This window comes from Oncorhynchus nerka, linkage group LG3 (assembly GCF_034236695.1).
Source record: "Oncorhynchus nerka isolate Pitt River linkage group LG3, Oner_Uvic_2.0, whole genome shotgun sequence".
NCBI lineage: Eukaryota > Metazoa > Chordata > Actinopteri > Salmoniformes > Salmonidae > Oncorhynchus > Oncorhynchus nerka.
In genome coordinates this window covers 10,555,625-10,583,480 of record NC_088398.1, presented here as the reverse complement: position 1 = coordinate 10,583,480, position 27,856 = coordinate 10,555,625, and the positions used below count along the sequence as shown (strand labels likewise).

At 40.9% G+C, this 27,856-nt stretch overlaps 1 protein-coding gene across 2 annotated transcripts; it reads left to right on the top strand.

Moving 5' to 3' along the window:
* The first annotated feature begins 10,707 nt into the window (after positions 1-10,707).
* On the top strand, positions 10,708-27,517 carry LOC115102094 (phospholemman-like). 2 transcript variants are annotated; one of them, XM_029621681.2, is made up of 8 exons: positions 10,708-10,865; positions 21,631-21,682; positions 22,105-22,140; positions 22,368-22,394; positions 22,548-22,622; positions 22,749-22,785; positions 22,950-22,993; positions 26,609-27,517. In XM_029621681.2, the coding sequence occupies exons 2-8, from the start codon at positions 21,649-21,651 to the stop codon at positions 26,626-26,628; spliced, it is 273 nt and encodes a 90-aa protein (XP_029477541.1). In that variant the 5' UTR covers positions 10,708-10,865; positions 21,631-21,648; the 3' UTR covers positions 26,629-27,517. The 2 variants fall into 2 exon arrangements, with proteins under 2 accessions (XP_029477541.1, XP_029477531.1); XM_029621671.2 differs by having other exon boundaries at positions 22,102-22,140.
* The last annotated feature ends 339 nt before the right edge of the window (positions 27,518-27,856 follow it).

Sequence of the window (27,856 nt, the reverse complement as noted above, 5' to 3'; positions counted from 1 at the left end):
AGCGTGGCACCGTCATAGGATGCCACCTTTACCACAAGTCAGTTAGTCAAATTTCTGCCCTGCTAGAGCTGCCGCGGTCAACTATAAGTGCTGTTATTGCGAAATGGAAACGTCTAGGACCAACAACGGCTCAGCCTCGAAGTGGTAGGTCACACAAGCTCACAGATCATGACCGCCGAGTGCTGAATCTTGTAAAAATCGTCTGGCCTTGGTTGCAACACTCATTACCAAGTTCCAAACTGCCTCTCAAAGCAATATCAGCACAATAACTTCTTTGGGAGCTTCTTGAAATGAGTTTCCATGGCCGAGCAGCCGCACACAAGCCTAAAATCACCATGCGCATCGCCAAGCGTCAGTTGGAGTGGTGTAAAGCTTGCCGCCTTTGGTCTCTGGAGCAGTGTAAACACGTTCTCGCGAGTGAATAATCACGCTTCACCATCTGGCAGTCCGACGGACGAATCTGGGTTTGGCGGATGCCAGGAGAATACTACCTGCTCCAATGCATAGTGCCAACTTTAAAGTGTGGTGGAGGAGGAATAACGGTCTGGGGCTGTTTTTCATGGTTCCTGCTAGGCCCCTTTGTTGCAGTGAAGGGAAATCTTAACACTACAGCATACAATGACATTCTAGATGATTCTGTGCTTCCAACTTTGTGGCAGTTTGGGGTAGGCCCTTTCCTGTTTCACCATGACAATGCCCCTGTGCACAAAGCGAGGTCCATACAATAATGGTTTGTCGAGATCGATGTGGAAGAACTTGACCGGCCTGCACAGAGCCCTGACCTCAACTCTATCAAACACCTTTGGGGTGAATTGGAACGTCGACTGCGACCCAGGCCTAGTCGCCTAACATCAGTGCCCAACCTCACTAATGCTCTTGTGGCTGAATGGAAGCAAGTACCCGCAGCAATGTTCCAACATCTAGTGGAAAGCCTTCCCAGAAGAGTGGAGGCTGTTATAACAGCAAAGTAGTGTTGCACGGTATACTGGTACCATGGTAATATTATGGTACCATGATGTCATGATAATACTAACATTTTTGAATACTGTAGTACTGTTTCATATGATACAACTGACTTTTTAAACCTACCGCTTTAAAAACCTGCTGGCGCCTGTTATAACATTTTTATAAAAGTCAGTTTTGTTTATAAATTCAGTTGAATTTAAGGAACAGCCACAAGTCTCTTGTATGTGTAGGTCCAATAATATCCATATAATTTTCATGCGCATATCAGCGGGATTGCAGACCCAGACCCTGATGAGTGTTCTGTTAGTTGTGTTACATTGGAGCTGCGGACAAAGCGAGCAATGTTAACACATTGGATCATTTAATGGCCTGTTATAACCAAGGGCACAGACCAGTTCACTGTCATGCAGCCTATCAGTGTCAGAGAGGGGAAATGGAGCACGCGACAGGCATGCTTGCAGCTTTACAGCAAAGAAAACAGCTTGTCTTTAAAAAAATAGAATTTAACAAACTAATCCCGGGTTGCTAATTATTAGTTTGACAACAAACAACATTGTTGGGCATTGCACAGGAAGAAAGGAAATGGGTCTGCTACTCATGAGATGTGCTTCAAAAGGGAGGGTTCATATACAGTAGGTCCAAATGGAAGACTAAACTATATACAAAAATCTATTTCTTTCTGGGGCTATTTCAATTCTGTTTGTTGCCTAACATTTTAAACGTTGAGAGCAGTGTGCCTACAGTGCATTCTGAATGTATTCAGACCCCTTCACTTTTTCCACATGTTGTTACATTACAGCCTTATTCTAAAATGGATTAAATAAACATGTTCCTCATCAATCTACACACAATACCACATGTTTATACAAAATAAAAATACATAAGTATTCAGACTCTTTGTTACGAGACTCGAAATTGAGCTCAGATACTGTACATCCTGTTTCCTTTAATCATCCTTGAGATGTTTCTACAACTTGATTAGAATTCACCTGTGGTAAATTCAATTGATTGAACATAATTTGGAAAGGCACCTGTCTATATAAAGGTCCCATAGTTGACAGTGCATGTTAGAGCAAAAACCAAGCCATGAGGCGGAAGGAATTGTCCGTCGAGCTCCGAGACAGGATTGTGTCAAGGCACAGATCTGGGGAAGGGTACCAAAACATTTCTGCAGCATTGAAGGTCCCCAAGAACACAGTGGCCTCCATCATTCTTAAAAGGAAGAAGTTTGGAATCGCCAAGATTCTTCCTAGAGCTAGCCGCCTGGCCAAACTGAGCAATTGAGGAAGAAGGGCCTTGGTCAGGGAGGTGACCAAGAACCCGATGGTCACTCTGACAGAGCTCAAGAGTTCCTCTGTGGAGCTGGGAGAACCTTCCAGAAGGAAAACCATCTCTGAAGCACTCCACCAATCAGGCCTTTATGGTAGGGTGGTCAGACAGAAGCTACTCCTCAGTAAAATACACATGACAGCCTGCTTGGAGTTTGCCAAAAGGCACCTAAAGGACTCTCAGACCATGAGAAACAAGATTATCTGGTCTGATGTAACCAAGATTGAACACTTTGGCCTGAATACTAACTGCCACGAAACCAGGCACTGCTCATCCCCTGGCCAATACCATCCCTACGGTGAAGCATGGAGGTGGCAGCATCATGCTGTGGGGATGTTTTTCAGTGGCAGGGACTGGGAGACTAGTTAAGATCTAGGGAAAGACAAATGGAGCAAAGTACAGAGAGATCCTTGATGAAAACCTGTTCCTCGGACTGGGGTGTGGGTTCACTTTCCAATAGGACAGCTTCGGGACAAGTCTCAATGTCCTTGAGTGGCCCAGCCAGAGACTCGAACATCTCTGGAGAGACCTGAATATAGCTGTGCAGCGACGCTCCCCATCCAACCTGACAGAGCTTGAGAAGATCTGCAGAGAAGAATGTGAGAAACCCCCCAAATAAAGGTGTGCCAAGCTTATAATGTCATACCCAAGAAGACTCAAGGAGGTAATCGCTGCCAAAGGTGCTTTAACAAAGCACTGAGTAAAAGGTCTGAATACTTATGTAAATATGGTATTTCAGTTTTTTATTTGTAATACATTTGCACGCAAAAAAATACCTGCTTTTGCTATGTTATTATGGAGTATTGTGTGTAGATTGATGAGGGGAATGTAAATTTTAGAATCAAATCAAATCAAATTTTATTTGTCACATACACATGGTTAGCAGATGTTAATGCGAGTGTTGCGAAATGCTTGTGCTTCTAGTTCCGACAATGCAGTAATAACCAACAAGTTATCTAACTAACAATTCCAAAACTACTGTCTTATACACAGTGTAAGGGGATAAAGAATATGTACATAAGGATATATGAATGAGTGATGGTACAGAGCAGCATAGGCAAGATACAGTAGATGGTATCGAGTACAGTATATACATATGAGATGAGTATGTAAACAAAGTGGCATAGTTAAAGTGGCTAGTGATACATGTATTACATAAGGATGCAGTCGATGATATAGAGTACAGTATATACGTATGCATATGAGATTAATAATGTAGGGTAAGTAACATTATATAAGGTAGCATTGTTTAAAGTGGCTAGTGATATATTTACATCATTTCCCATCAATTCCCATTATTAAAGTGGCTGGAGTTGAGTCAGTGTCAGTGTCAGTGTGTTGGCAGCAGCCACTCAATGTTAGTGGTGGCTGTTTAACAGTCTGATGGCCTTGAGATAGAAGCTGTTTTTCAGTCTCTCTGTCCCAGCATTGATGCACCTGTACTGACCTCGCCTTCTGGATGATAGCGGGGTGAACAGGCAGTGGCTCGGGTGGTTGATGTCCTTGATGATCTTTATGGCCTTCCTGTAACATCGGGTGGTGTAGGTGTCCTGGAGGGCCGGTAGTTTGCCCCCGGTGATGCGTTGTGCAGACCTCACTACCCTCTGGAGAGCCTTACGGTTGAGGGCGGAGCAGTTGCCGTACCAGGCGGTGATACAGCCCGCCAGGATGCTCTCGATTGTGCATCTGTAGAAGTTTGTGAGTGCTTTTGGTGACAAGCCGAATTTCTTCAGCCTCCTGAGGTTGAAGAGGCGCTGCTGCGCTTTCTTCACGATGCTGTCTGTGTGAGTGGACCAATTCAGTTTGTCTGTGATGTGTATGCCGAGGAACTTAAAACTTGCTACCCTCTCCACTACTGTTCCATCGATGTGGATAGGGGGGTGTTCCCTCTGCTGTTTCCTGAAGTCCACAATCATCTCCTTAGTTTTGTTGACGTTGAGTGTGAGGTTATTTTCCTGACACCACACTCCGAGGGCCCTCACCTCCTCCCTGTAGGCCGTCTCGTCGTTGTTGGTAATCAAGCCTACCACTGTTGTGTCGTCTTGATGATGAGTTGGAGGCGTGCGTGGCCATGCAGTCGTGGGTGAACAGGGAGTACAGGAGAGGGCTCAGAACGCAGGGTCTCGAGCTTGATGATGAGCTTGGAGGGTACTATGGTGTTGAATGCCGAGCTGTAGTCGATGAACAGTATTCTCACATAGGTATTCCTCTTGTCCAGATGGGTTAGGGCAGTGTGCAGTGTGGTTGAGATTGCATCGTCTGTGGACCTATTTGGGCGGTAAGCAAATTGGAGTGGGTCTAGGGTGTCAGGTAGGGTGGAGGTGATATGGTTCTTGACTAGTCTCTCAAAGCACTTCATGATGACGGAAGTGAGTGCTACGGGGCGGTAGTCGTTTAGCTCAGTTACCTTAGCTTTCTTGGGAACAAGAACAATGGTGGCCCTCTTGAAGCATGTGGGAACAGCAGACTGGTATAGGGATTGATTGAATATGTCCGTAAACACACCGGCCAGCTGGTCTGCGCATGCTCTGAGGGCGCGGCTGGGGATGCCGTCTGGGCCTGCAGCCTTGCGAGGGTTAACACGTTTAAATGTCTTACTCACCTCGGCTGCAGTGAAGGAGAGACCGCATGTTTTCGTTGCAGGCCGTGTCAGTGGCACTGTATTGTCCTCAAAGCGGGCAAAAAAGTTATTTAGTCTGCCTGGGAGCAAGACATCCTGGTCCGTGACTGGGCTGGATTTCTTCTTGTAGTCCGTGATTGACTGTAGACCCTGCCACATGCCTCTTGTGTCTGAGCCGTTGAATTGAGATTCTACTTTGTCTCTGTACTGACGCTTAGCTTGTTTGATAGCCTTGCGGAGGGAATAGCTGCACTGTTTGTATTCGGTCATGTTACCAGTCACCTTGCCCTGATTAAAAGCAGTGGTTCGCGCTTTCAGTTTCACGCGAATGCTGCCATCAATCCACGGTTTCTGGTTAGGGAATGTTTTAATCGTTGCTATGGGAACGACATCTACGGCACGTTCTAATGAACTTGCAAAACGAATCAGCGTATTCGTCAATATTGTTATCTGACGCAATACGAAACATATCCCAGTCCACGTGATGGCTGTAATGTAACATAATGTGGAATAATGAACGTGTCTGAATGCTGCACTGTATGCGTGTGTCTGTGGGAGAGAGTGATGTGTATGTGTGTGTTTATAAGATTGAGGGAGACAGAGTATGTGAGGAAGGGAGGGAGAGTGTGTCTGTTAACTGAAGAGGCAATAAGGTTTCATGTAGTGTTTTCACCTTACTGACTCAATGACATGCAGATCTGTAACGGCTGTCTTGGGTGGAAGAAGGAGACGACCAAAGTGCAGCGTGGTTAGTGTTCATCTTAATTTAATAATAATCAAAAACTGAACACTTCATATTACAAAACAACAAAAGTGACACCCGAAACAGTTCTATCTGGTGCAGACACACAAAGACTGAAAACAACCACCCACAAACCCCAATAGAAAACAGGCTACCTAAATATGGTTCTCAATCAGAGACAATGACTAACACCTGCCTCTGATTGAGAACCATATCAGGCCAAACAAGAAACCCCACATAGAAACAGAAAACATAGACTGCCCACCCAACTCACGCCCTGACCACACATAAACAAAGAAAATACAAAAGAACTATGGTCAGAACGTGACAAGATCATTATGCATGTTTATTCCTTCCTCCCATTCCTCCAGCCAAACCACAGGTAGGTATTTGTGAATATGAGCAAATCAGCCATTCTATGCAGTATTCTATTATACACTAGAAAGTGTGACGTTAAATTCAATGTTTTGTATTGAGTAGAGGTGTGAATTTCAGTGACTGGTTCTTGGACGACGCTTAGAAAATGTGAACAAGCGTCCGGGGGACGAGACAAAAAAGGATGCTTGGCCACAGATTTCTTTCCACCGTGGTATTTATATATATATATATATATATATATATATATATATATATATATATATATATATATATATGTTTTATTTTTATTTAACCTTTATTTAACTAGGCAAGTCAGTTAAGAACAAATTCTTATTTACAATGACGGCCTACACTGTCCTTAGGGGACTCCCAATCACAGACAGTTGTGATACAGCGTGGATTCCAACCAGGGTGTCTGTAGTGAAGCCTCTAGCACTGAGATGTAGTGCCTTAGACCGCTGCGCCACTCAGGAGCCCGAGTGGCATTGTGATACTTGGCCGGGTATCTTATCGTTTGTAAAATGTTGGTATCGTGACGAGCCTACAGCAAAGGGGTGACCATCTCCATATTAATGCCCATGATTTTGGAATGAGATGTTTGACAAGCAGGTGTCCACACATTATGTAGTGCATCTCTATTCTAGGAAACCTATTAGATTGTATTGATGCAATACATTCTGGCTAATGGCTACTCTTGTTAATACTGTGTTGTGTGTTGGCCTTTTGTATTACCCATATAACATTTGTTTTTAACACATCCATTTATCTAAGAGACTACAAAAATATTTAGATTTTTCTAACTCGTACTTCAGCCAAAGCTACGATTCTGTGCTGTACATAATGTCTCTGTGTCCTCTTAGATTGTCTTCTTAGAATGACATCTTAGAATGTCCTCTTAGAATGTCTCAGAATGACATTGAAAGGTTCTTGGCTGACAGGATGGTTACTGGACTGGAAGGAAACTTCCTGGATGAATGTATCTCACTGTGGCGTAATCATGGTGATTTATTGTAAGGCATTAAAATATTTCAAGGACGCCCCAAATCCATTTCTCTCCAGCTCAAACTGTATGCTTCTCTAACATTCATTCTGCTTATCAGTAGGACATGCACAAAGTTTAATATAACTGACCATAAAGCGAATCCACCGAAAGACATTCAATGAAATAGTGATCAGTATGAGAGCTCAGTAGGTCTTGGTATTGCAACTCAGTACCTCGTCCCACCCAGTGTTTTTAACCCTAAACAGAAGGGCACAGGCCTGTGTTTGGGTCACAACAGTGCAACTGGACGCACCACACACGCTCTGCACACGGGATCTCATCGTCCTATGGTGTGTTTTAGGTGACAACAAAAAGGAGGGGCTATTCCTCAAGGTAAAAGGAAAGAGAAAAGACTAGGTGTGTGAAGTCAGCAGGACGACCTGAGCTACCCAGCAGACATCCTCAGACCCCTTGCCAAGACAGACCTCGTTCTCAGGTAAGAAGGGATTCCACTGGCTTTCCCAGGCCCTGTTTTACAACCATCTGTGTTGTTATATGAGCTAGGTTGGTGTGTTCCCTACGAAAGGCACTTGTCAGGTAGTAGATATATGGATAGGTATCCTTGACCTTGAGTGAAGACATGCTGATCAGCATGGTGACCTTCACTACTATTAGTCTGCAACAAGGAAAATGGCATTCTGGGCATATTGGAATATAATATTAGAATAAGATCGGAAATATTCCGTTTCCCTCTATAAATTCAAATGTATGTGTTATGTTTCAGTATATGAATGCTCATTTTTTTTATAAATAACTATTTGGAGTTCACAATGTCACCCATATTGTATCTGATGTGAACTATACACATACTAGTATTTAAATGTAGGATTCATTCCCAACATCGTGAGTTGGAGTTGGGGTATTAGAAAAGTAGAAAACTCATTCTAAAAACTCTGGTAGGAGAAGTTGGATTACTACATTTGACTCGGTCTTCAAATGGTGGAATTGTCCATTGTTAAACAAACTAGTTTTTACCAGAATGAAGGAGATGGGTGTCATATTTCTATATTTCCAAAACATTGCAGTGTAAACTCCAGTGAGTGACCAAGGTCGAGCCAAGGGTGTCCTGAGGCCTGTGGCGTCCGCCCCACATTTCCTCCCTCAGCTGTTTTCTGTCCAAACACCCACAATGCCCTCCTGCTGCGTCTCGGTGTCTGTCTCGCACCACAAGGACATTTTACCCCTTCATCCTCACTGTGTTTGGGAACAAGGATGGGACTGTGCAGGAGGGCAACATAGACACAATGGTTTTAATGATATTAGTTCATTATTGATCATACGAGTATAATCAAACAGTATAATCCCTCTTCAGCTAGGAATAACAAGGGTTCATTCAAGATGGTGTTCAATTCTAGGAATGGCCACAATGGTTACTGGTATGTCAAATCAAATCAAATATTATTTGTCAAATGAGCCGAATACAACAGTGAAATGCTTACTTACAAGTCCCTAACCAACAATGCAGTTTTAAGAAACTGTTTTATTAAAGTGACTATTGGCCCAATAATAACAGAGAGGAGCAGCAGTATAAAACAAGGGGGCAATGCAAATAGTTTGGGTAGCCATTTGATTAGATGTTCAGGAGTCTTATGGCCTGTGGGTAGAAGCTGTTTAGAAGCCTCTTGGACCTAGACTTGTGAGATGTTATGCTGTTATAACAGATGCCTTTCTCCTTTTGCTCCCAAGCAAGATGAGCCAATTCTCAGTTCTGGTTATGCTGGCAGGTAAATCAGACATTTTCACAATAAAGATGTATGGGGTAATGCAACAGATGAATTCTTCAAAATAAATAAATATTATTAAAGATTTTATGGACATTAGTATGGAAAGCTACAGTAGGCACTACAAATCAGTGAAACAACAGACAAGTTCTGCTTAGCCTTAGAAGGATTGTTTTAATGCACTTGACATTGACCTTTTGTGTCCTTCCAAGAAATGACGGTTGACCTTGACCCTTAACATGATCAAAACTACATATAAACTTAGATCCATCCACCAAATGCCAAATGTTTAAAAAATGTTTCTTCTTTTTCTCTCCTAGTTCTCTGTGCATTCTTCGTGGAAATTGAAGCAAGTAAGAAAGATGTGATTTAGTGTTGTCTCTAGTTGTCTGACGGGTTGGTCAAAACTTGCCCTTTGTTAGACTCTGTTTTTCATGAGGTTTTGTTTTTATGTGACTGTGAATGAGAACTAACTATTTTCAGCAGATTTGATCACTGCCACACTTAAACCAGTCACACACTGTGCAGACAGTCAGAGCAACATGTGTTTTATTTGCTTGAGGTTCATTATCTGTTCTCCCTTTCTCTCCTCCCCTCTGCAGATCCATTTGTTTACAGTAAGTAGCTCATTCCTCTACTCTCGTTCAAATGGAACTGATAAATCACCACCACCAAACAAAATGAACATAGTGGTATGTAAGTGAACATATTCTTATTGGATATGAAATGACATCAGAAATATGCTTCTGTCATTGGATGAATCATTGTACCTGTGTGACCCTGAGCTGTTGAATGTTGACTTTCCCAGACTATGAGAGACTACGAATTGGAGGCCTGATCATTGCAGGCTTGCTTGTAGCAGGTGGATTGTTCGTCCTACTTAGTAAGTACACATAGTCCAATTACTAATACGTTCTTACATTATGAATGTAACTCAAGAGGATAGACCCAGACTCTGTCAGTGTTTGTAGTAACATCTCATTATTCTCTCTTCAGATCCCAAATGCACTAGAAAGAACAAGTAAGAGCCTATGTTCTATCCATATGTTTATAAACCCTTTACCAGGCCTACATAGACGCTTCACAACTAATTTATACTGTATAAGAAATGTCCTTTCATATGATTGTTACATTGTACTGTTGTACTGTGTATGTAAAAAAATTTATCTTGTTCCAATCTCCATTTTTTATTTTCTTTCTCCAAAAACTCAAGAAAATCTGAAGATGACACAAGTGAACTCTAAGCATCTCTAAAGGATGGAATCTGACTAACTGGTTGCTGTTGTTCTAATGATGAAGATTCGGGGGTGGGAATGGGGCAGGGCTCTGGCCATGACAATGTAATGACACCTGAATGGTTGTGAAAGTGGATGGAGGGTGGACCACAATGCATCTATTTACTGTTTTGTTTCTTTATTGGCAAAAAGAAATGGGTTTATTTTAAGGTGTTTTACGGTGGTAGTGAGATGTATGAATGAACAACTGAAATACATTTCATTTAGCTATAGGCTCTAGGCATTATGGTCAAACAGAGTTGTATTGAGCTAAAACGATTAGCCTTCAATTGTTTGTGTAAATTCTTATTAATGAAAAGCCAAATAAATACCATGGAACACCATTGTTAGAAATAAACAACATGTTAAACTGTTTGTGTTCAGAGATGTGCACTGTGCATGCTCTCACGATACAATATGTAACCAAAGCAGGTACTGTACACAACTATTTTGAATAAATTGATGTGATAATGTTCGATTTGGTATCTGCCATATCACCGTTTTTACATAGGCTAATGATATAGGCTAATGATTTGGTATAGCAACAACAGGTCATCGAAAGCAACCAATGACAAACAAAGAATAAAATCCTCCTCCTACCCAACGCATGCAACTTCAATTTAAACTCAGCCTATTTTCAAGCTGAGCAAACCTGTTGAGCCTCAGTGAAAAAAGGGTGTTGGCGTCTGTCTGATTTAAGAGTACGTTCGTCTATTGTGTGTAGCTCCATGCCCGACATTTCCTGTTTTTCCCCCTTACACACATCTCCATTTGGGTTTAACGCGTGTCGGAGGTAAGTTTTCATTTTCTAACAATTAGAGTTCGAGTGAATGCTCAGCTGTAGTTTCATCAAAAGTATGTTAACCGTTATTTATTATATTCATTACATCATCTTTAAAGAAAACAATAGACTAATCTTGTCTAAGTAATTTCTAAAATGTTTCCTTTGCGCATCTTTAACCAAGACAAACTTATCACTCTATATTTTCCAGTAGTAGTAACCTATCTCTAGTAAGACCTTAAAATAACTTTAATTCCTTTATAGGTATATCCTTTTCTTTATAGTCATATCATTATATTTCCTGACAAGAGTTTCTTAGATTTGGGGAAACGTTGAGTAGCCTAACTAAAATACTCCAAAGTGTACCATCTTTATTAGGCTATTAATTGTGTTTATAGAACAAAGATCGAACTTGCATGTAATGTGCTTTCAGTTTGTAGCCTATAGTATAGGCCTATGCGAGACAGACAGAACGAGCGCATATGAGCCAGAGCCAGAGCCATGTCCAAGTATTATAAATACTGTTTCTTCGTCACGCAGACGTATTTGTAAAAACCTGCTTTTATGAATTTAGTTCGTTACTCACGCTGTTCTATAACAGTGTTCTGTATGTTGTTTGTAATATCCAAACAAAAAGTCCGTAACCCTATAGGCCTAAAGCAACTTTTCGGCCATCGGCAACTTTTCTTCCCCTTTCTATTCTGTTTAGCGCTGGTGTCCAGGCAGTCTTATACAAGAGGGAGGACCCAGTTAAATCCGTTGAGATTCAGTATTTTATCTGGCATTACGCTCATGGAAAACAACATAACATGTGGTCCTTCCTTTATTGTATTCAATACATTTTTCTAGAGCCAAGATTGTTAATGTCTGTTGTGCTCATCATCCAGCTGTGGTCCAGCTGTGCTTTGATGGGTGGAGGGGTGGTCAGGCCTAATGATGGGATAATAACTTTACATATCCTCTCCCATTAGCCTATTGCTTTTTATTACTAGATCAGAATATTTAGTATTTTGTTAAATACATTTTGCAAGATAATATGTTTGGGACTGGTAAACTAGTTGGTGTGCTGGCCTTCTGTAATGGAAAATGCATCAGTGTACATGCCCCTGTGTGTGGGGAATTACATTTGAATTACCATTTCTATTCAACATCTTGGTGGTACCCTTCACACGCTATTGTGCTAACCCAAACCGTAGGCTTGCAGGCTTGGATATTTTATTTTCACATTGTCCTTTTCAGCATGGCTCCTGCAACTATGGTGATGCGTAACCAGGCCAACACAGTACAGCATGGCTCAGTTATGTTCTGCTCACTAGTGTGACATGGGTAGGCTAATAGACATTTTGAAATGGTATGGATGATTGATCAGTAGACAGACATGTCATTATGAAATTGCTGTTCTATTTCAAGTCTGATACAAAAACTACATGTCCCAAGTCTCCTGTAAGCTATGCTTATGGATCTGTGATAACAGGGGTCTGGGGTTCTGGTACAGTGCAAACAGCCTAGCTGATAAGCCCGATAGAGCTGTTATCCTGGACTGATCTTTATTCACTGTGGTTTCTCCAGCACAGTGCTGTTGCTAAGGTGATTGATACTGACAGACGGACATATAACTGACATATACATCTTATCGCACACTCAAAGGCTAAACGTATTCTACCGCCTTCAGTGGGTCGCCTACTGCCGGCTCTAATCATATACAATGTTTGTCTAGACCTTAAATACGGACGAGCAGCGTTCAAAAGTGAGGCCCTTCGAGAGACAGCCTCATTAAAAATGAGAGATTCAGTGTGATTACAGAGTTTGACTCTCATTTATTCTGTGAGACATTACAAATCACAAGAGAAGATAGGCAAGCCATGGTTCTATATTTCCTCAGTTTAAGGCTCATTTGACTCAGATTCAGATAATTAGGGTTCATCACACATTCACCATAGCAACAACATCACTCTTTACTTCAGATATATGAAAAGCTTATTTCAAGGCCTCCCTGCCTCAGAATGACAGCAAAGCAACACCAAAGTTTTTCCCTTGAAGAGAGGGCCGTATGACTACTTTAAACAGTGAAGCTGCTGTTGCTGCTATTGCTAACTTTGTGGCTGTGGGTAAGAGGGATGAGTCATGGTTATAGTATGCCACGTCCCCCCTCTCCATTGAGCAGCCAGAGGAACACATGCCCTGCTTTGCTCTAGCAGCTACTCCTTCATCAAACACTAGCAACAATGAAGTGGCTTCAATTAGAGGTCGGCCGATTATGATTTTTCAACGCCGATACCGATTATTGGAGGACCAACAAAAGCCGATACCGATTAATCGGCCTATTGTTATATATATATTTGTAATAATGACAATTACAACAATACTGAATGAACAATTAACACTTTTATTTTAACTTAATATAATACATCAATAAAATCAATTTAGTCTCAAATAAATAACAAATAATAAATAATTAACATGAGTCTTCAATATTCCCAAGTAAGAAGTTTTAGGTTGTAGTTATTATAGGACTGTTTCTCTCTATACCATTTGTATTTCATATACCTTCTAATAGGTAATTTAGTATTGCCAGCCTAATCTCGGGAGTTGATAGGCTTGAAGTCATAAAGAGCACAATGCTTGAAGAATTGCGAAGAGCTGCTGGCAAACGCAGTAAAGTTATTTTTGAATGAATGCTTACGAGCCTGCTGCTGCCTTCCACCGCTCAGTCAGACTGCTCTATCAAATCATAGACTTAATTATAATATAGTAACACACCGAAATACAAGTCTTAGGTCATTAATATGGTAAAATCCGGAACCTATCATTTCGAAAACAAAACGTTTATTCTTTCAGTGAAGTACGGAACTGTTCTGTATTCTATCTAACGGGTGGCATCCATAAGTCTAAATATTGATGTTACATTGCACAACCTTCAATGTTATGTCATAATTACATAAAATTCTGGCAAATTAGTTCGCAAGAGCCAAGCGGCCCAAACTGTTGCATATACCCTGACTCTGCGTGCAATGAATGCAAGAGAAGTGACACAATTTCCCTAGTTTAATATTGCCTGCTAACATGAATTTATTTGAACTAAATATGCAGGTTTAAAAAAATATATACTTCTGTGTATTGATTTTAAGAAAGGCATTGATGTTTATGGTTAGGTACATTCGTGCAACGATTGTGCTTTTTTTCCCGCAAATATGCTTTTGTTAAATAATCCCACATTAGGCGAAGTTGGCTGTCTTTGTTAGGAAGAAATGGTCTTCACACAGTTCGCAACGAGCCAGGCAACCCAAACTGCTGCATATACCCCGACTCTGCTTGCACAGAACGCAAGAGAGGTGACACAATTTCCCTAGTTAAAAGAAATTCATGTTAGCAGGCAATATTATTATTTTTACTAGGCAAGTCAGTTAACAACAAATTCTTATTTAAAATGACAGCCTACCCCGGCCAAACCCTACACCAGACGATGCTGGGCCAATTGTGCGCCACCCTATGGGACTCCCAATCACAGCCGGTTGTGATATAGCCTGGAATCGAACCAGGGTCTGTAATGATGCCTCTAGCAATGAGATGCAGTGACCGTAGACCGCTGCACCACTCGGGAGATATGGAAAGACACACTTACCTGTTCCGAGGCCTCATGGAACTCTTAGATTAGTCATATGGTAGTGGACACTGCTGTTACTCAAACCTTTACCCAACTGGCATTATGTCTCTGCCTCTCTGTAGTTGGGGCCGCAGATACTTGATCTCCAGTCCTCCTCATGTTGGTAGGCAGAGTGAATAAAGGGAGAACAGAGTAATAGAAGAGACTTCACAAACACTAAGAAAACCAAACCATTCTAGATTTGATAAATTTCACAAGTACCTTTACAAGTAACTTCACACAAGTAATTTCCCCCTTATGTGATTATTCTTACTCCTAATACATGTAGTTAGTCCTAGGATGACCTTCTGAATCATTTGTTATTAAACCACACATTACAATTGGGAGAATCTCATTCTAAGGCTTCCAGTGATCTACCATTACAGTGAAAACTACAACATGGTAATATGTTTACCTCATAAATGAATGGTTTTCAGGCATGGCCAGGAGCCTATGAGTAGCTGCATCATTAACTCCTTTTATCCCTTTGAAGAAAAATGACCACAGGCTCTTTGAAGCCCTCAGATCCAACCTTTTAGGCTTCTGGGCTTCCTCCGAAATAACTGTGAATTCAGGGTTCTGCACTGTACCAATGTGACAGACTGGCCAGCATTCTGGAATATATATCCTGGGATTCTTAATGATACTGCAGATGGAGGGATCTGGACCCGCTGTAGAGGAATGGGTGAGTCGTGACTGACTGAGATGGCTGATGGAATGACAGGGAGTTAAGAAAAGAGAAAGGGAGTGGATGTGAATAAGGGAGTAAACACAGATGTGAATGGTACTGGTGTGGGTTTGTACTCGTCGTAAGTTTAGGCAAGACCCTATTGTGAATGAGCAGGTTAGTGAGTGAAGTTGGATAAAATGTAGGATCTGATCATAAAGGTGGAAAATATGAAAAAAGTATTGAGTGAATTAATAAATTAATGAGTAGGCGCGGAGGAGGGCAGTGCAAGGCGAAGAGAGAGGGGTGAACCGAGTCATACTATTACCACACAAACGGCCGATTCTTCCTTTGCTTCAGGCATTCAGTGGCAGGGAGGCCAGCGTGACCCATGTTAGAACACTAATTCCATTATGACCAGGCCTGGTCTCCAGGGTGAATCTGCCTGGTGGGGAATTGAGGGGATGGCTAAGCACGATCCGCAGCGCTGCCTAGCACTGTCTTGAACAGACAACCAACAACCCTAAACATTGATACATGAATGTCACAAGATCGGCCACACCTCCACCTTTTGCTAACATTTACTCTGCAATATGATTCCCAACTTGAATAAGCGGAAATAAAGAACCCCGGGAGAGTCTAACTCTCTCTCCCTGAATTGGATCGTAAACCACCCACGGACGATTTTTGGAGGGCTTCCCGCTTGTTGCGTTCCCTCTCCTTCACCAACATTGCTGGGTAGAGGAAGGGTGCGCTCGAAAATAAACCAGGGAGGTTTTTTTTTCCCTGGTCGCTGCCAAATGCCAAATAGTATGAGTCGCCATACACTGCTATAAGATGGAGGGAGGCTCTCTGTTTTAACTGTGTGTTATTGTAAAAGCTGTAGTGTTGTTATGGGAGCTGTGGTGTTGTTATGGGAGCTGTAGTGTTGTTATGGGAGCTGTAGTGTTGTTATGGGAGCTGTAGTGTTGTTATGGGAGCTGTAGTGTTGTTATGGGAGCTGTAGTGTTGTTATAGGAGCTGTAGTGTTGTTATAGGAGCTGTAGTGTTGTTATAGGAGCTGTAGTGTTGTTATAGGAGCTGTAGTGTTGTTATAGGATCTGTAGTGTTGTTATGGGAGCTGTAGTGTTGTTATAGGAGCTGTAGTGTTGTTATGGGAGCTGTAGTGTTGTTATAGGGAGCTGTAGTGTTGTTATGGGAGCTGTAGTGTTGTTATAGGAGCTGTAGTGTTGTTATAGGAGCTGTAGTGTTGTTATAGGATCTGTAGTGTTGTTATAGGATCTGTAGTGTTGTTATAGGAGCTGTAGTGTTGTTATAGGAGCTGTAGTGTTGTTATAGGAGCTGTAGTGTTGTTATAGGAGCTGTAGTGTTGTTATAGGAGCTGTAGTGTTGTTATAGGAGCTGTAGTGTTGTTATAGGAGCTGTAGTGTTGTTATAGGAGCTGTAGTGTTGTTATAGGAGCTGTAGTGTTGTTATAGGAGCTGTAGTGTTGTTATAGGAGCTGTAGTGTTGTTATAGGAGCTGTAGTGTTGTTATAGGAGCTGTAGTGTTGTTATAGGAGCTGTAGTGTTGTTATAGGAGCTGTAGTGTTGTTATAGGAGCTGTAGTGTTGTTATAGGAGCTGTAGTGTTGTTATAGGAGCTGTAGTGTTGTTATAGGAGCTGTAGTGTTGTTATAGGAGCTGTAGTGTTGTTATAGGAGCTGTAGTGTTGTTATAGGAGCTGTAGTGTTGTTATAGGAGCTGTAGTGTTGTTATAGGGTGTTGTTAGCTGTAGTGTTGTTATAGGAGCTGTAGTGTTGTTATAGGAGCTGTAGTGTTGTTATGGGAGCTGTAGTGTTGTTATGGAGCTGTAGTGTTGTTATAGGAGCTGTAGTGTTGTTATAGGATCTGTAGTGTTGTTATAGGAGCTGTAGTGTTGTTATAGGAGCTGTAGTGTTGTTATGGGAGCTGTAGTGTTGTTATGGGAGCTGTAGTGTTGTTATGGGAGCTGTAGTGTTGTTATGGGAGCTGTAGTGTTGTTATGGGAGCTGTAGTGTTGTTATGGGAGCTGTAGTGTTGTTATGGGAGCTGTAGTGTTGTTATGGGAGCTGTAGTGTTGTTATAGAAGCTGTAGTGTTGTTATAGGATCTGTAGTGTTGTCATAGGAGCTGTAGTGTTGTTATAGGAGCTGTAGTGTTGTTATGGGAGCTGTAGTGTTGTTATAGAAGCTGTAGTGTTGTTATAGGATCTGTAGTGTTGTCATAGGAGCTGTAGTGTTGTTATAGGAGCTGTAGTGTTGTTATAGGATCTGTAGTGTTGTCATAGGAGCTGTAGTGTTGTTATAGGATCTGTAGTGTTGTCATAGGAGCTGTAGTGTTGTTATAGGATCTGTAGTGTTGTTATAGGAGCTGTAGTGTTGTTATAGGATCTGTAGTGTTGTCATAGGAGCTGTAGTGTTGTTATAGGATCTGTAGTGTTGTCATAGGAGCTGTAGTATAGGATATGTTGTTATAGGAGCTGTAGTGTTGTTATAGGAGCTGTAGTGTTGTCATAGGAGCTGTAGTGTTGTTATAGGAGCTGTAGTGTTGTTTTAGGAGCTGTAGTGTTGTTATAGGATCTGTAGTGTTGTCATAGGAGCTGTAGTGTTGTTATAGGATCTGTAGTGTTGTCATAGGAGCTGTAGTGTTGTTATAGGATCTGTAGTGTTGTCATAGGAGCTGTAGTGTTGTTATAGGAGCTGTAGTGTTGATGTAGAAGCTGTAGTGTTGTTATAGGAGCTGTAGTGTTGTTGTAGAAGCTGTAGTGTTGTTTTAGGAGCTGTAGTGTTGTTATCGGAGCTGTAGCGTTGTCATAGGAGCTGTAGTGTTGTTATAGGAGCTGTAGTGTTGTTATAGGAGCTGTAGTGTTGATGTAGAAGCTGTAGTGTTGTTATAGGAGCTGTAGTGTTGTTGTAGAAAGTGTAGTGTTGTTTTAGGAGCTGTAGTATTGTCATAGGAGCTGTAGTTTTGTTATAGAAGCTGTAGTTTTGTTATAGGAGCTGTAGTGTTGTTGTAGAAGCTGTAGTTTTGTTATAGGAGCTGTAGTGTTGTTATAGGAGCTGTAGTGTTGTTATAGGAGCTGTAGTGTTGTTGTAGAAACTGTAGTGTTGTTTTAGGAGCTGTAGTATTGTCATAGGAGCTGTAGTATTGTTATAGAAGCTGTAGTGTTGTTATAGGAGCTGTAGTGTTGTTGTAGAAGCTGTAGTGTTGTTTTAGGAGCTGTAGTGTTGTTATAGGATCTGTAGTGTTGTTATAGGAGCTGTAGTGTTGTTATAGAAACTGTAGTGTTGTTATAGGAGCTGTAGTGCTGTTATAGGATAGGTAGTGTTGTTATAGGAGCTGTAGTGTTGTTATCGGAGTTGTAGTTTTGTTATCGGAGCTGTAGTTTTGTTATCGGAGCTGTAGTGTTGTTATAGAAGCTGTAGTTTTGTTATAGGAGCTGTAGTGTTGTTATAGGAGCTGTAGTGTTGTTATAGGAGCTGTAGTGTTGTTGTAGAAACTGTAGTGTTGTTTAAGGAGCTGTAGTATTGTCATAGGAGCTGTAGTATTGTTATAGAAGCTGTAGTGTTGTTATAGAAGCTGTAGTGTTGTTATAGGAGCTGTACTGTTGTTATAGAAGCTGTAGTGTTGTCATAGGATAGGTAGTGTCGTTATAGGAGCTGTAGTGTTGTTATCGGAGCTGTAGTTTTGTTATAGAAGCTGTAGTGTTGTTATAGAAGCTGTAGTTTTGTTATAGGAGCTGTAGTGTTGTTATAGGAGCTGTAGTGTTGTTATAGGAGCTGTAGTGTTGTTGTAGAAACTGTAGTGTTGTTTAAGGAGCTGTAGTATTGTCATAGGAGCTGTAGTATTGTTATAGAAGCTGTAGTGTTGTTATAGGAGCTGTAGTATTGTTATATAAGCTGTAGTGTTGTTATATAAGCTGTAGTGTTGTTATAGAAGCTGTAGTATTGTTATAGAAGCTGTAGTGTTGTTATAGGAGCTGTAGTGTTGTTGTAGAAGCTGTAGTGTTGTTTTAGGAGCTGTAGTGTTGTTATAGGATCTGTAGTGTTGTTATAGGAGCTGTAGTGTTGTTATAGGAGCTGTAGTTTTGTTATAGGAGCTGTAGTGTTGTTATAGAAGCTGTAGTATTGTTATAGGAGCTGTAGTGTTGTTATAGAAGCTGTAGTGTTGTTATAGGAGCTGTAGTGTTGTTATAGAAGCTGTAGTGTTGTTATAGAAGCTGTAGTGTTGTTATAGGAGCTGTAGTGTTGTTATAGGAGCTGTAGTGTTGTTATAGGAGCTGTAGTGTTGTTATAGGAGCTGTAGTGTTGTTATAGGATCTGTAGTGTTGTTATAGGAGCTGTAGTGTTGTTATCGGAGCTGTAGTTTTGTTATAGGAGCTGTAGTGTTGTTATAGGAGCTGTAGTGTTGTTATAGGATCTGTAGTGTTGTTATAGGAGCTGTAGTGTTGTTATCGGAGCTGTAGTTTTGTTATAGGAGCTGTAGTGTTGTTATAGAAGCTGTAGTGTTGTTATATGATAGGTAGTGTCGTTATAGGAGCTGTATTGTTGTTATAGAAGCTGTAGTGTTGTTATAGGAGCTGTAGTGTTGTTATCGGAGCTGTAGTTTTGTTATAGAAGCTGTAGTGTTGTTATAGAAGCTGTAGTGTTGTTATAGGAGCTGTAGTGTTGTTATAGGAGCTGTAGTGTTGTTTTCGGAGCTGTAGTGTTGTTATAGAAGCTGTAGTGTTGTTATAGGAGCTGTAGTGTTGTTATATAAGCTGTAGTGTTGTTATAGAAGCTGTAGTGTTGTTATAGGATAGGTAGTGTTGTTATAGGAGCTGTAGTGTTGTTATAGGAGCTGTAGTGTTGTTATAGGAGCTGTAGTGTTGTTATATGATAGGTAGTGTTGTTATAGGAGCTGTAGTGTTGTTATAGGATAGGTAGTGTTGTTATAGGAGCTGTAGTGTTGTTATAGGAGCTGTAGTGTTGTTATCGGAGCTGTAGTTTTGTTATAGAATAGGTAGTGTTGTTATAGGAGCTGTATTGTTGTTATAGAAGCTGTAGTTTTGTTATAGAAGCTGTAGTTTTGTTATAGTAGCTGTAGTGTTGTTATAGAATAGGTAGTGTTGTTATAGGAGCTGTAGTGTTGTTATCGGAGCTGTAATTTTGTTATAGGAGCTGCCCTTACTAAAAATGTACCATGGTAATACAATGAAAAAAGTAGTACCATAGTCGTTTTTTCATTATAGTACCAAGGCAGGAAAATACCAAGTGACCAAAAACATAGTAATTTATGGTACTCACATAATGTTACATTTACTACTCACTATGCAATGGCAAAGTGTAGACCTATTACACTCTTAAACCCCTTTTAGCTCATAGTGAAAAACCACAACACACATGGTCTAGTAGTGTAGTGTATGTACCCTCTTAAACCCTGGAACCTGGATAGGATATAGTGAGAAGAGTAATGGGAGTCTGAATCCTTGAAGATTGTATCTGGTGCTTGTCCAGTATGTGGCTGGTGGCGTACAACACATGACGTAAAATAAATGTAGCCTTATCATGAGCAGAAACCAAATTTGAGCTTAAGACAGTTGTGACATAAGGGATTTAGCTACCAAATCTCCTCGAGACTCCATTCCTGTCCAAATCAGTATCCAGCCCTTCCAGAACCATCATGTTAGGCAGAGTATGATTGAAGAAGGCCAAACCCCTGGAGCTCTGCTCTGCTGGGTTGTTGCTAGTGTGTGGTTGCTGATTGGTGAGGTGATTTCCTCTCTTTGTCTTTTATCCATAAGGTGTGATGGAAAATCACTGGGGTCTAGTTACTTTATGTTTTGCCGCTGGAGCCATGCTCAATGATCCAGCATTTTTTCCCTTGTGGATTTTCTACTCCTTTATGGCATTTGACAGTTATATGATTATAAAGACATTATATCCCAAAATATATATTGAACAAGGAAAAGCTGAAACATAATTGGGTTTGAAGGTTTGGCATGAGATGAAGCAAAGCACTCTGGACAACATTCAAGATCACATGGGTTATGCTGCTCAGAAGCCATTTTGTACAAATCTAAATCAGATATGGGACTCCAGGGAAAGCTAAACTTTGTGTCATGTCTCTGTTGACATTGGAACTGGTGTGAGCCAGTTTTGGGCACTATTTGAGCTGCCATTAGCTTCCCAGGTTTAAAAAGTTCTAATCAAATCAAATAGGTAGTGGGACAAGGGTAATTTAATTCTAACAAGTGGAGCCTTGGTCAGACAATCAAGCGAGTACATTTTTTTCCATTTTGTGTAGCAGAGCTCTTGCTTATGTGGGTGTGAAAAGGGCAAGGAGGATGAGTGCCAATTTGCTAGGGTGCACTGCAGTCATAATCCTCAGCTACTTTATCATATAAAGTCAGTCTAATATTATAATATGATCATATTATAATGCAATTGTTTATGTTCTGTCTTCCCCAGGTGAAAGAGAGTTTGAAGATGGCGAATATCTCTGCTTTGCTTTTATTGACATGTGAGTGGCAGGTCTTAAAGACCAATCATACACAGCTATTAATGCCACTTCCTGCTTAGGTTTCCTCAAAGCTACCATCTCTGTTCATCTTGTTTTGCCCAGTCTTCACTCACAACTCTGGCTCAGTATTCAGCACAGTAGATACTACTGTATGTTTTGAGTGAGAGAGAGAATATGTTTTTGTAATTTTATGAAATACATATGGTTATGGATATGAATAGTATACCAATCTAGAACTAAATAGAGAAAGGATATATTCATTGACCTTCTCCAGTGCTATTCAAGGTGAAAGCAGTTGAGAGACCACTAGAGAGTGCACTTGTCACAGGGATGGAAAGCTGACTTGTTTGGGACATTGTTGGGATGCCATGTTGTCAATGCATTATGCTGTGTGCTTACCATTGTGTCTCTTCTGTTAGCAGTTGCGTCCCTTGTGTTCGCAGAGGAGCAGAAAGAAAGTATGTAACTGACCATTGTTTATCATAATAGCGTTCCATAGTTTTATTACTCTAAATCTTTTGACATGCAATAATATGGTCTCCAGATAAATCATTGATTCACAAATTAAAGTAGGCCATTCGCTATTTGTCCATTTGAGGTTGGGTGCGTTCCAGTTGTTTGTATTATTTTTGAAGGTGTCTAGATGCTGTATAAACTGACCTTTGTCATATTTTTGTCCCTACAGTGGAGGAGGAGGATCCATTTACCTTTGGTGAGCAGAGAGATACATCTTTCAGAACACTCAACAACTTTCAACATTCCTGGCTTACTGTGTATGATTAATGCTTTTTTTCCTTTCACTCTCTCTCTCCCATTCTTCTCTCTCCTGCTCTCTCTCCTGCTCTCTCTCTCTCTCTCTGTTCAGATTATCACAGGCTACGTGTTGGGGGGTTGATCCTGGCAGCAGTTCTGTGTCTGATCGGCATCACCATCCTCTTCAGTAAGACTCCATCACATAAACACATACACATACTCACACATGATGACACAGTCATAGCATGTATTTACACATGCTCACATTAACATAGGACACAGATTGACTTGTGACCACTTCTTCTTATAACAGGCGGACACTGCAGATGCAAGTTCAACCAGGACAAAAGGTAAATGATCTATCATATCAGTGGATGCTCAGTTCAGTCCAGATCAGGGCACACTCTTTGTGTGAAACTGTATGTTTCAGGTAGGTGTATGTGTGTGTGTTATGTAGCTAGGTGTCGTAATGTATAATGGAATGTAGTGTGACACGCTGGTTCTCTCTCTGCAGGAGGAGGTCAGGAAGCAACGCTGCCCAGCCACTCAATGACCAAGGTCTGTTCCCCTGACCTCTCAACCTCCTCTCTGATTGGCCCACACTGTACACTGGATGATTCCTAGTCACCTGGATGCATTGTCTTTGCTAGGAATATAATTAACATATATAACTCAATGGCATGTTTGAGTGATCATTACAAAATATCCTCTTCAGAAAAAAATAATTAGAAATCTGCTGCCATGTTGGAGCAACGGGTGGGTTTGGGCGTTATCTTGTTATTACGCTCTCCATCTGTTTCAGTGTTAGTTGCCTATTGCCAGGCCTAGATAACACTGTCAGCAGGCATTGGCTGTGCTGTATGCCAGTCCTGCTATCACACAGGTGGCACAGAGACCCAAACACTGGCTGACTGATTCTTTCCACCATGACTCACTAACTCCGCCATGCCACCTCTGTCTCAGTGTTAATTTTGGCGCTCTTTTTTTAGATTTAGTCTAGTCTTAGTCCTTTTAGCTAAAATATAACTAAGTCGCAATTTTGTCATTTGAATAAGGATTTAGTCTTGTTATTGTCAAAATTATGAAAACAGTGGCCAATTTGAGTCTAAATGCCTTTTCATCACATCACATTTATATTGCCTCATTAACCTATGTTAAACATAAATCACTGACTTCCATGTGCACAAGCTTGTCCTATCTTTCTGCATAGCATCCTATTCTCTTCCCAACAGCAGAAAAATTACAAACATACAGTACCAGTCAACATTTTGGAAGCTGCGTGAGAGAATGCCAAGAGTGTGCAAAGCTGTCACCAAGGCAAAGTGTGGCTACTTTGAAGAATCTCAAATATAAATATATTTTGATTTGTTTAACACTTTTTTGGTTACTACATGATTCCATATGTGTTATTTCATCGTTTTGATGTCTTCATTATTATTCTACAATGTAGAAAATAGTAAAAAATAAAGGAAAACCCTTGAATGCGTAGGTGTGTCCAAACTTTTGACTAGTACTGCATATAAGAATATATAATAATTATTTGGCCATGTAAATTCCTAATTCAGTCTACATAGATATTACACATTACATACAAAACAAATAGACACATACAAGCTCAGCGAGAGAGAGGTCGAGAGAGAGAGAGGTAGCGAGAGAGAGAGAGTAGCACATTCACCGGATGGTGCTGCACGGTATTGACAAAATAGTATTGATTGCACCTTCATCACTCAGTCACGTCATTGCCATTGTTATCAGTGTTCCACAGATGCCGCAGCTACATTGGTGTCCAAAAGTAGAACTGGGGCCAATGACTTCGAACGGGAGCTAATGACTGTTTTGTCTGGTGATGTAGTCGAGACACTAAACCTCGAGTCCCCTATGCTCACTTCCGAGTCCAAGTCTAAGTCACCAATGGTCGAGTCACAAGTCTAAGTCACCAATGGTCGAGTCACAAGTCTAAGTCACCAATGGTTGAGTCACAAGTCTAAGTCACCAATGGTTGAGTCACAAGTCTAAGTCACCAATGGTCGAGTCACAAGTCTAAGTCACCAATGGTCGAGTCACAAGTCTAAGTCACCAATGGTTGAGTCACAAGTCTAAGTCACCAATGGTCGAGTCACAAGTCTAAGTCACCAATGGTCGAGTCACAAGTCTAAGTCACCAATGGTTGAGTCACAAGTCTAAGTCACCAATGGTCGAGTCACAAGTCTAAGTCACCAATGGTCGAGTCACAAGTCCCTATGGCTGAAGTCCAAGTGCTCAAGTGAGGCCCTGGGTCCACATGAACTCAAAATTAAGTAATTTACCCAATCAAATATAGTGTAGTGGCAAGAGGAATTTAGTCAATAAATTGTTTTCTATCCCTTTACCTTTTTTTCTGTGCCACCAAATGTCTGCATATAGGCTAATTGTAATGTTACCAGTGCCACGTTCAGTTGCAAAATGTTCTCGGACGTTGCAGATAGAACTTCCATGAATACAGTCAACGTTATTCCTTATTCAACATGTCAGAAGCATGTTTGTTCTACATAGCATATTTCTATCTGACCATTCCATCTATCTGACCATTCCATCCTGCTGAATGGGCACCAGATTGTCCATCAATGCATGACAGAAAGAAAAAAACTTAGCTCTGGGATTATGGGTCATATCTTTTGAATCATAAGGGCTAGAATCAAGCCATTTCTCTGAGGAAAAGAGGGAGATTTGGCTTCGTTGGTTACAGAACCTGGCTATGAAATGCAGTGGGGAAAGTGGGAGGGTTGAGCGAGACTACAAATTCAAAGACAGCCTACTTTTCTATACTCAAGGGATAGAAAAACCTGCTAGACTGTTGTTTTACTATTAAATTAAATTCTGCTATTGTTTTTAATTTTGTAAAGCAGCTCTGTCTTCTTACCAGGCAAAGGGTAGCTAACTAGAAGTGGTGGTGACTGAATAGCTACGGGGAAGCAAGAAAGTTGCCTATAGGGTTGAGCGGTATCCAGATTTTCATATCGTCAAACCGTCCTTCTCTCATCCCGGGATTTACAGTATTACTGGCTTAGTAAAAAAGGGTCCATTAAAAGGCAACAACAACAAATAATTCACAAGTAAAAGTAATTTCCATGGAGGCTGATATGCTAAATATGCTAATGAGTGCAAGCAAAAATAAAATAAAAAGTTGCAAAGACATGCAATCCAGTTCATAAAGTTATACCTATATAGGTAGTAGCTACCGAATGTCCTTTTTGGTGAGTTTACAAGAAAATGTCAACGAGAGAAATTGTGCAAATGAATTCAGTTTTGCCGCTTGCTCTAGAGCAGTATGTGTACACACTGTGTGTGTGTGGAGTCGTTAGGGCAACAGCCTGTCTGCCTGCTCTGCAGAGGGCAGAGGAGCAGACTGAGGCTGCCGAGAACAGAGAGGAGAACACATGCTAGGAAATGAAGATAGCAGTGACAGCTGTATAGATAACTCATCCTAAGCACTTTGACTTCTCAAACACAGTAGAAAGCTAGGACTATATGATGCCCCGTCTCCTTGTTAATCCAGCCAGTTACTTAGCTAACTAGGAGGGTAAACCAAATACACAGCTGGACTCACCTGCTCCCGCTTTCTCCCGTTGTGCTATTTACAAACAAACATGTGACTGGCTCAACCGTTCTGGTGGACTACGGTAAGCTTCATAATGTAAAATAATATGACACGTGAAATGAAGAACGCAATCTGCTTTATCTCCTAATGTATTGCACAAGTTGACTGCAGGTATTTTCTTTAAAAATTAGCTACAAATATTACAATTCATTGAAAAACTTGTATAGGCGGAGCCGGAGCAGAGCTTGTCTGCCTATCTGCCCACACTCATCGCTTGCTCCCCTGTAGCTCACCAGCTGATGTAGGCTGGGTGGGGCATATCCTTCCCACTGCTGAACAGAACTGCACTGCGCATCTGTGCTGCTAATATTAATTGTGCTTATCATCAAAAAGCTTTCAATCTGTCCAAAAACTCTTGTCCAGTCCAGAACTATAGCCATGGCTGTCATGTTTTGCCTGTGATCTGGGGACATGGAGGACATGATCATTATGGCTGCCCAACGGAGAGCTGTGTTATCTGTGTTATCTCACATGGCTTGGTAATGAATGCCTTTTAATGATTCCAGATATTAAGTAATCTTTCTTTCTGTCCACAGCTCGGGCCAGTGAGTGCTAGGAACCAAATGCCCACCTGGCAGCAGGTCAAATCGACTTCCTGGTTCTGCATCAATCAAGAGATAAAAATTGATGGGTGGAGTTGGCCTGTTTTTTGTCTGATGGAGGTTGTTTTTTAGAGAGCGGTACTGTCTTCCCCAGAGGGAGGTGGTACTGTGCCATTGGAGATCAGAGGTGTGCTGCTTTTAGCTGTGTTGCTGTTCTCCCTTCCGCCCATTACACCTGTTTCTGCTCCGCCCAATATTCACACTGTAACTCGCCACCAGCAAGCAGACAGACAAAGCAGGACACAATTTTTCCCCCATGTTCTTTGTATTTAAACAAATAACCAAAAGATGCTGTGTGTCCATTCACTCATTATTTCATTGCAATGTTTTTCACCTTTAGTGACTCCAACTATATGTGGAAATGATGTGGTAGATTTGACTGTTGGTGTGCGTTTTGAATGGCCATACTGTCTCCTAATAATCTTTCATGCATATACTTTACTGTAAAATAGGTACCGGTAGCCATAAACTATTATAATGTCAATAACTATTCACACACCTTTATCTTGATTATTCCTATATTAACTTTTTAGTTGAATGTAGAAAAGTGCACTGGTCTATGCAGTAGAATATGTTGTATGACAAATGCAATGTTTTTTAATAATACAGAATGTTAAAATTATTTCAATAAGCGGATGATATAGTCTTGTTTGAGAGTGTTTGCCACCAAAACAAAATGCATGTTATTTTAGTTTGCTAGATACCACTCAAACAATTACAGTCCCTGAAGAGGGTTTTCTCCCCAATTGGCTTTTAATGAGTCACGTCTAAATTGAGATGTCTCTTGCCAAATGAATAGATGGTGTCTATGTTTGTAATTCAAATTAAAAGAGTTACCTTTTATGACTGTGTCCAATGTTACATTACATTATACTAATAGATGCTGGATCTCAAAAATAAAATAAGTCTCTGATAGGCTCCTCAAATGTAAATACTGCAAATACTTTTCTCTTTAAGGCCCATGTCCTGAGTGGTTCAAAGCTACTTATACATCGCCATCTACTGGATTGCATGAGACACTGCAAAAATTCTGGTACGGTGTTTCTCAAACCCATAAAAGCATTTTTTGGAACAGTATTTTTCACAAGATACTAAACTCTGACATTTGAATAACAGTAAATGCATTTTTTAAATGTAGTTGCCTTCTCAAAACATTAATACATTCATCAAAACTACACTGAC

What these genes read in the sequence shown, in the direction of transcription:
- LOC115102094 (XM_029621671.2), top strand. Translation starts at nt 21,649, where the DNA reads ATGGCGAATATCTCTGCTTTGCTTTTATTGACAT. An exon ending in AAGTTCAACCAGGACAAAAG is followed by an intron (nt 22,786 to 22,949) that starts GTAAATGATCTA and finishes CTCTCTCTGCAG; the next exon opens with GAGGAGGTCAGGAAGCAACG. An exon ending in CCAGCCACTCAATGACCAAG is followed by an intron (nt 22,994 to 26,608) that starts GTCTGTTCCCCT and finishes TTCTGTCCACAG; the next exon opens with CTCGGGCCAGTGAGTGCTAG.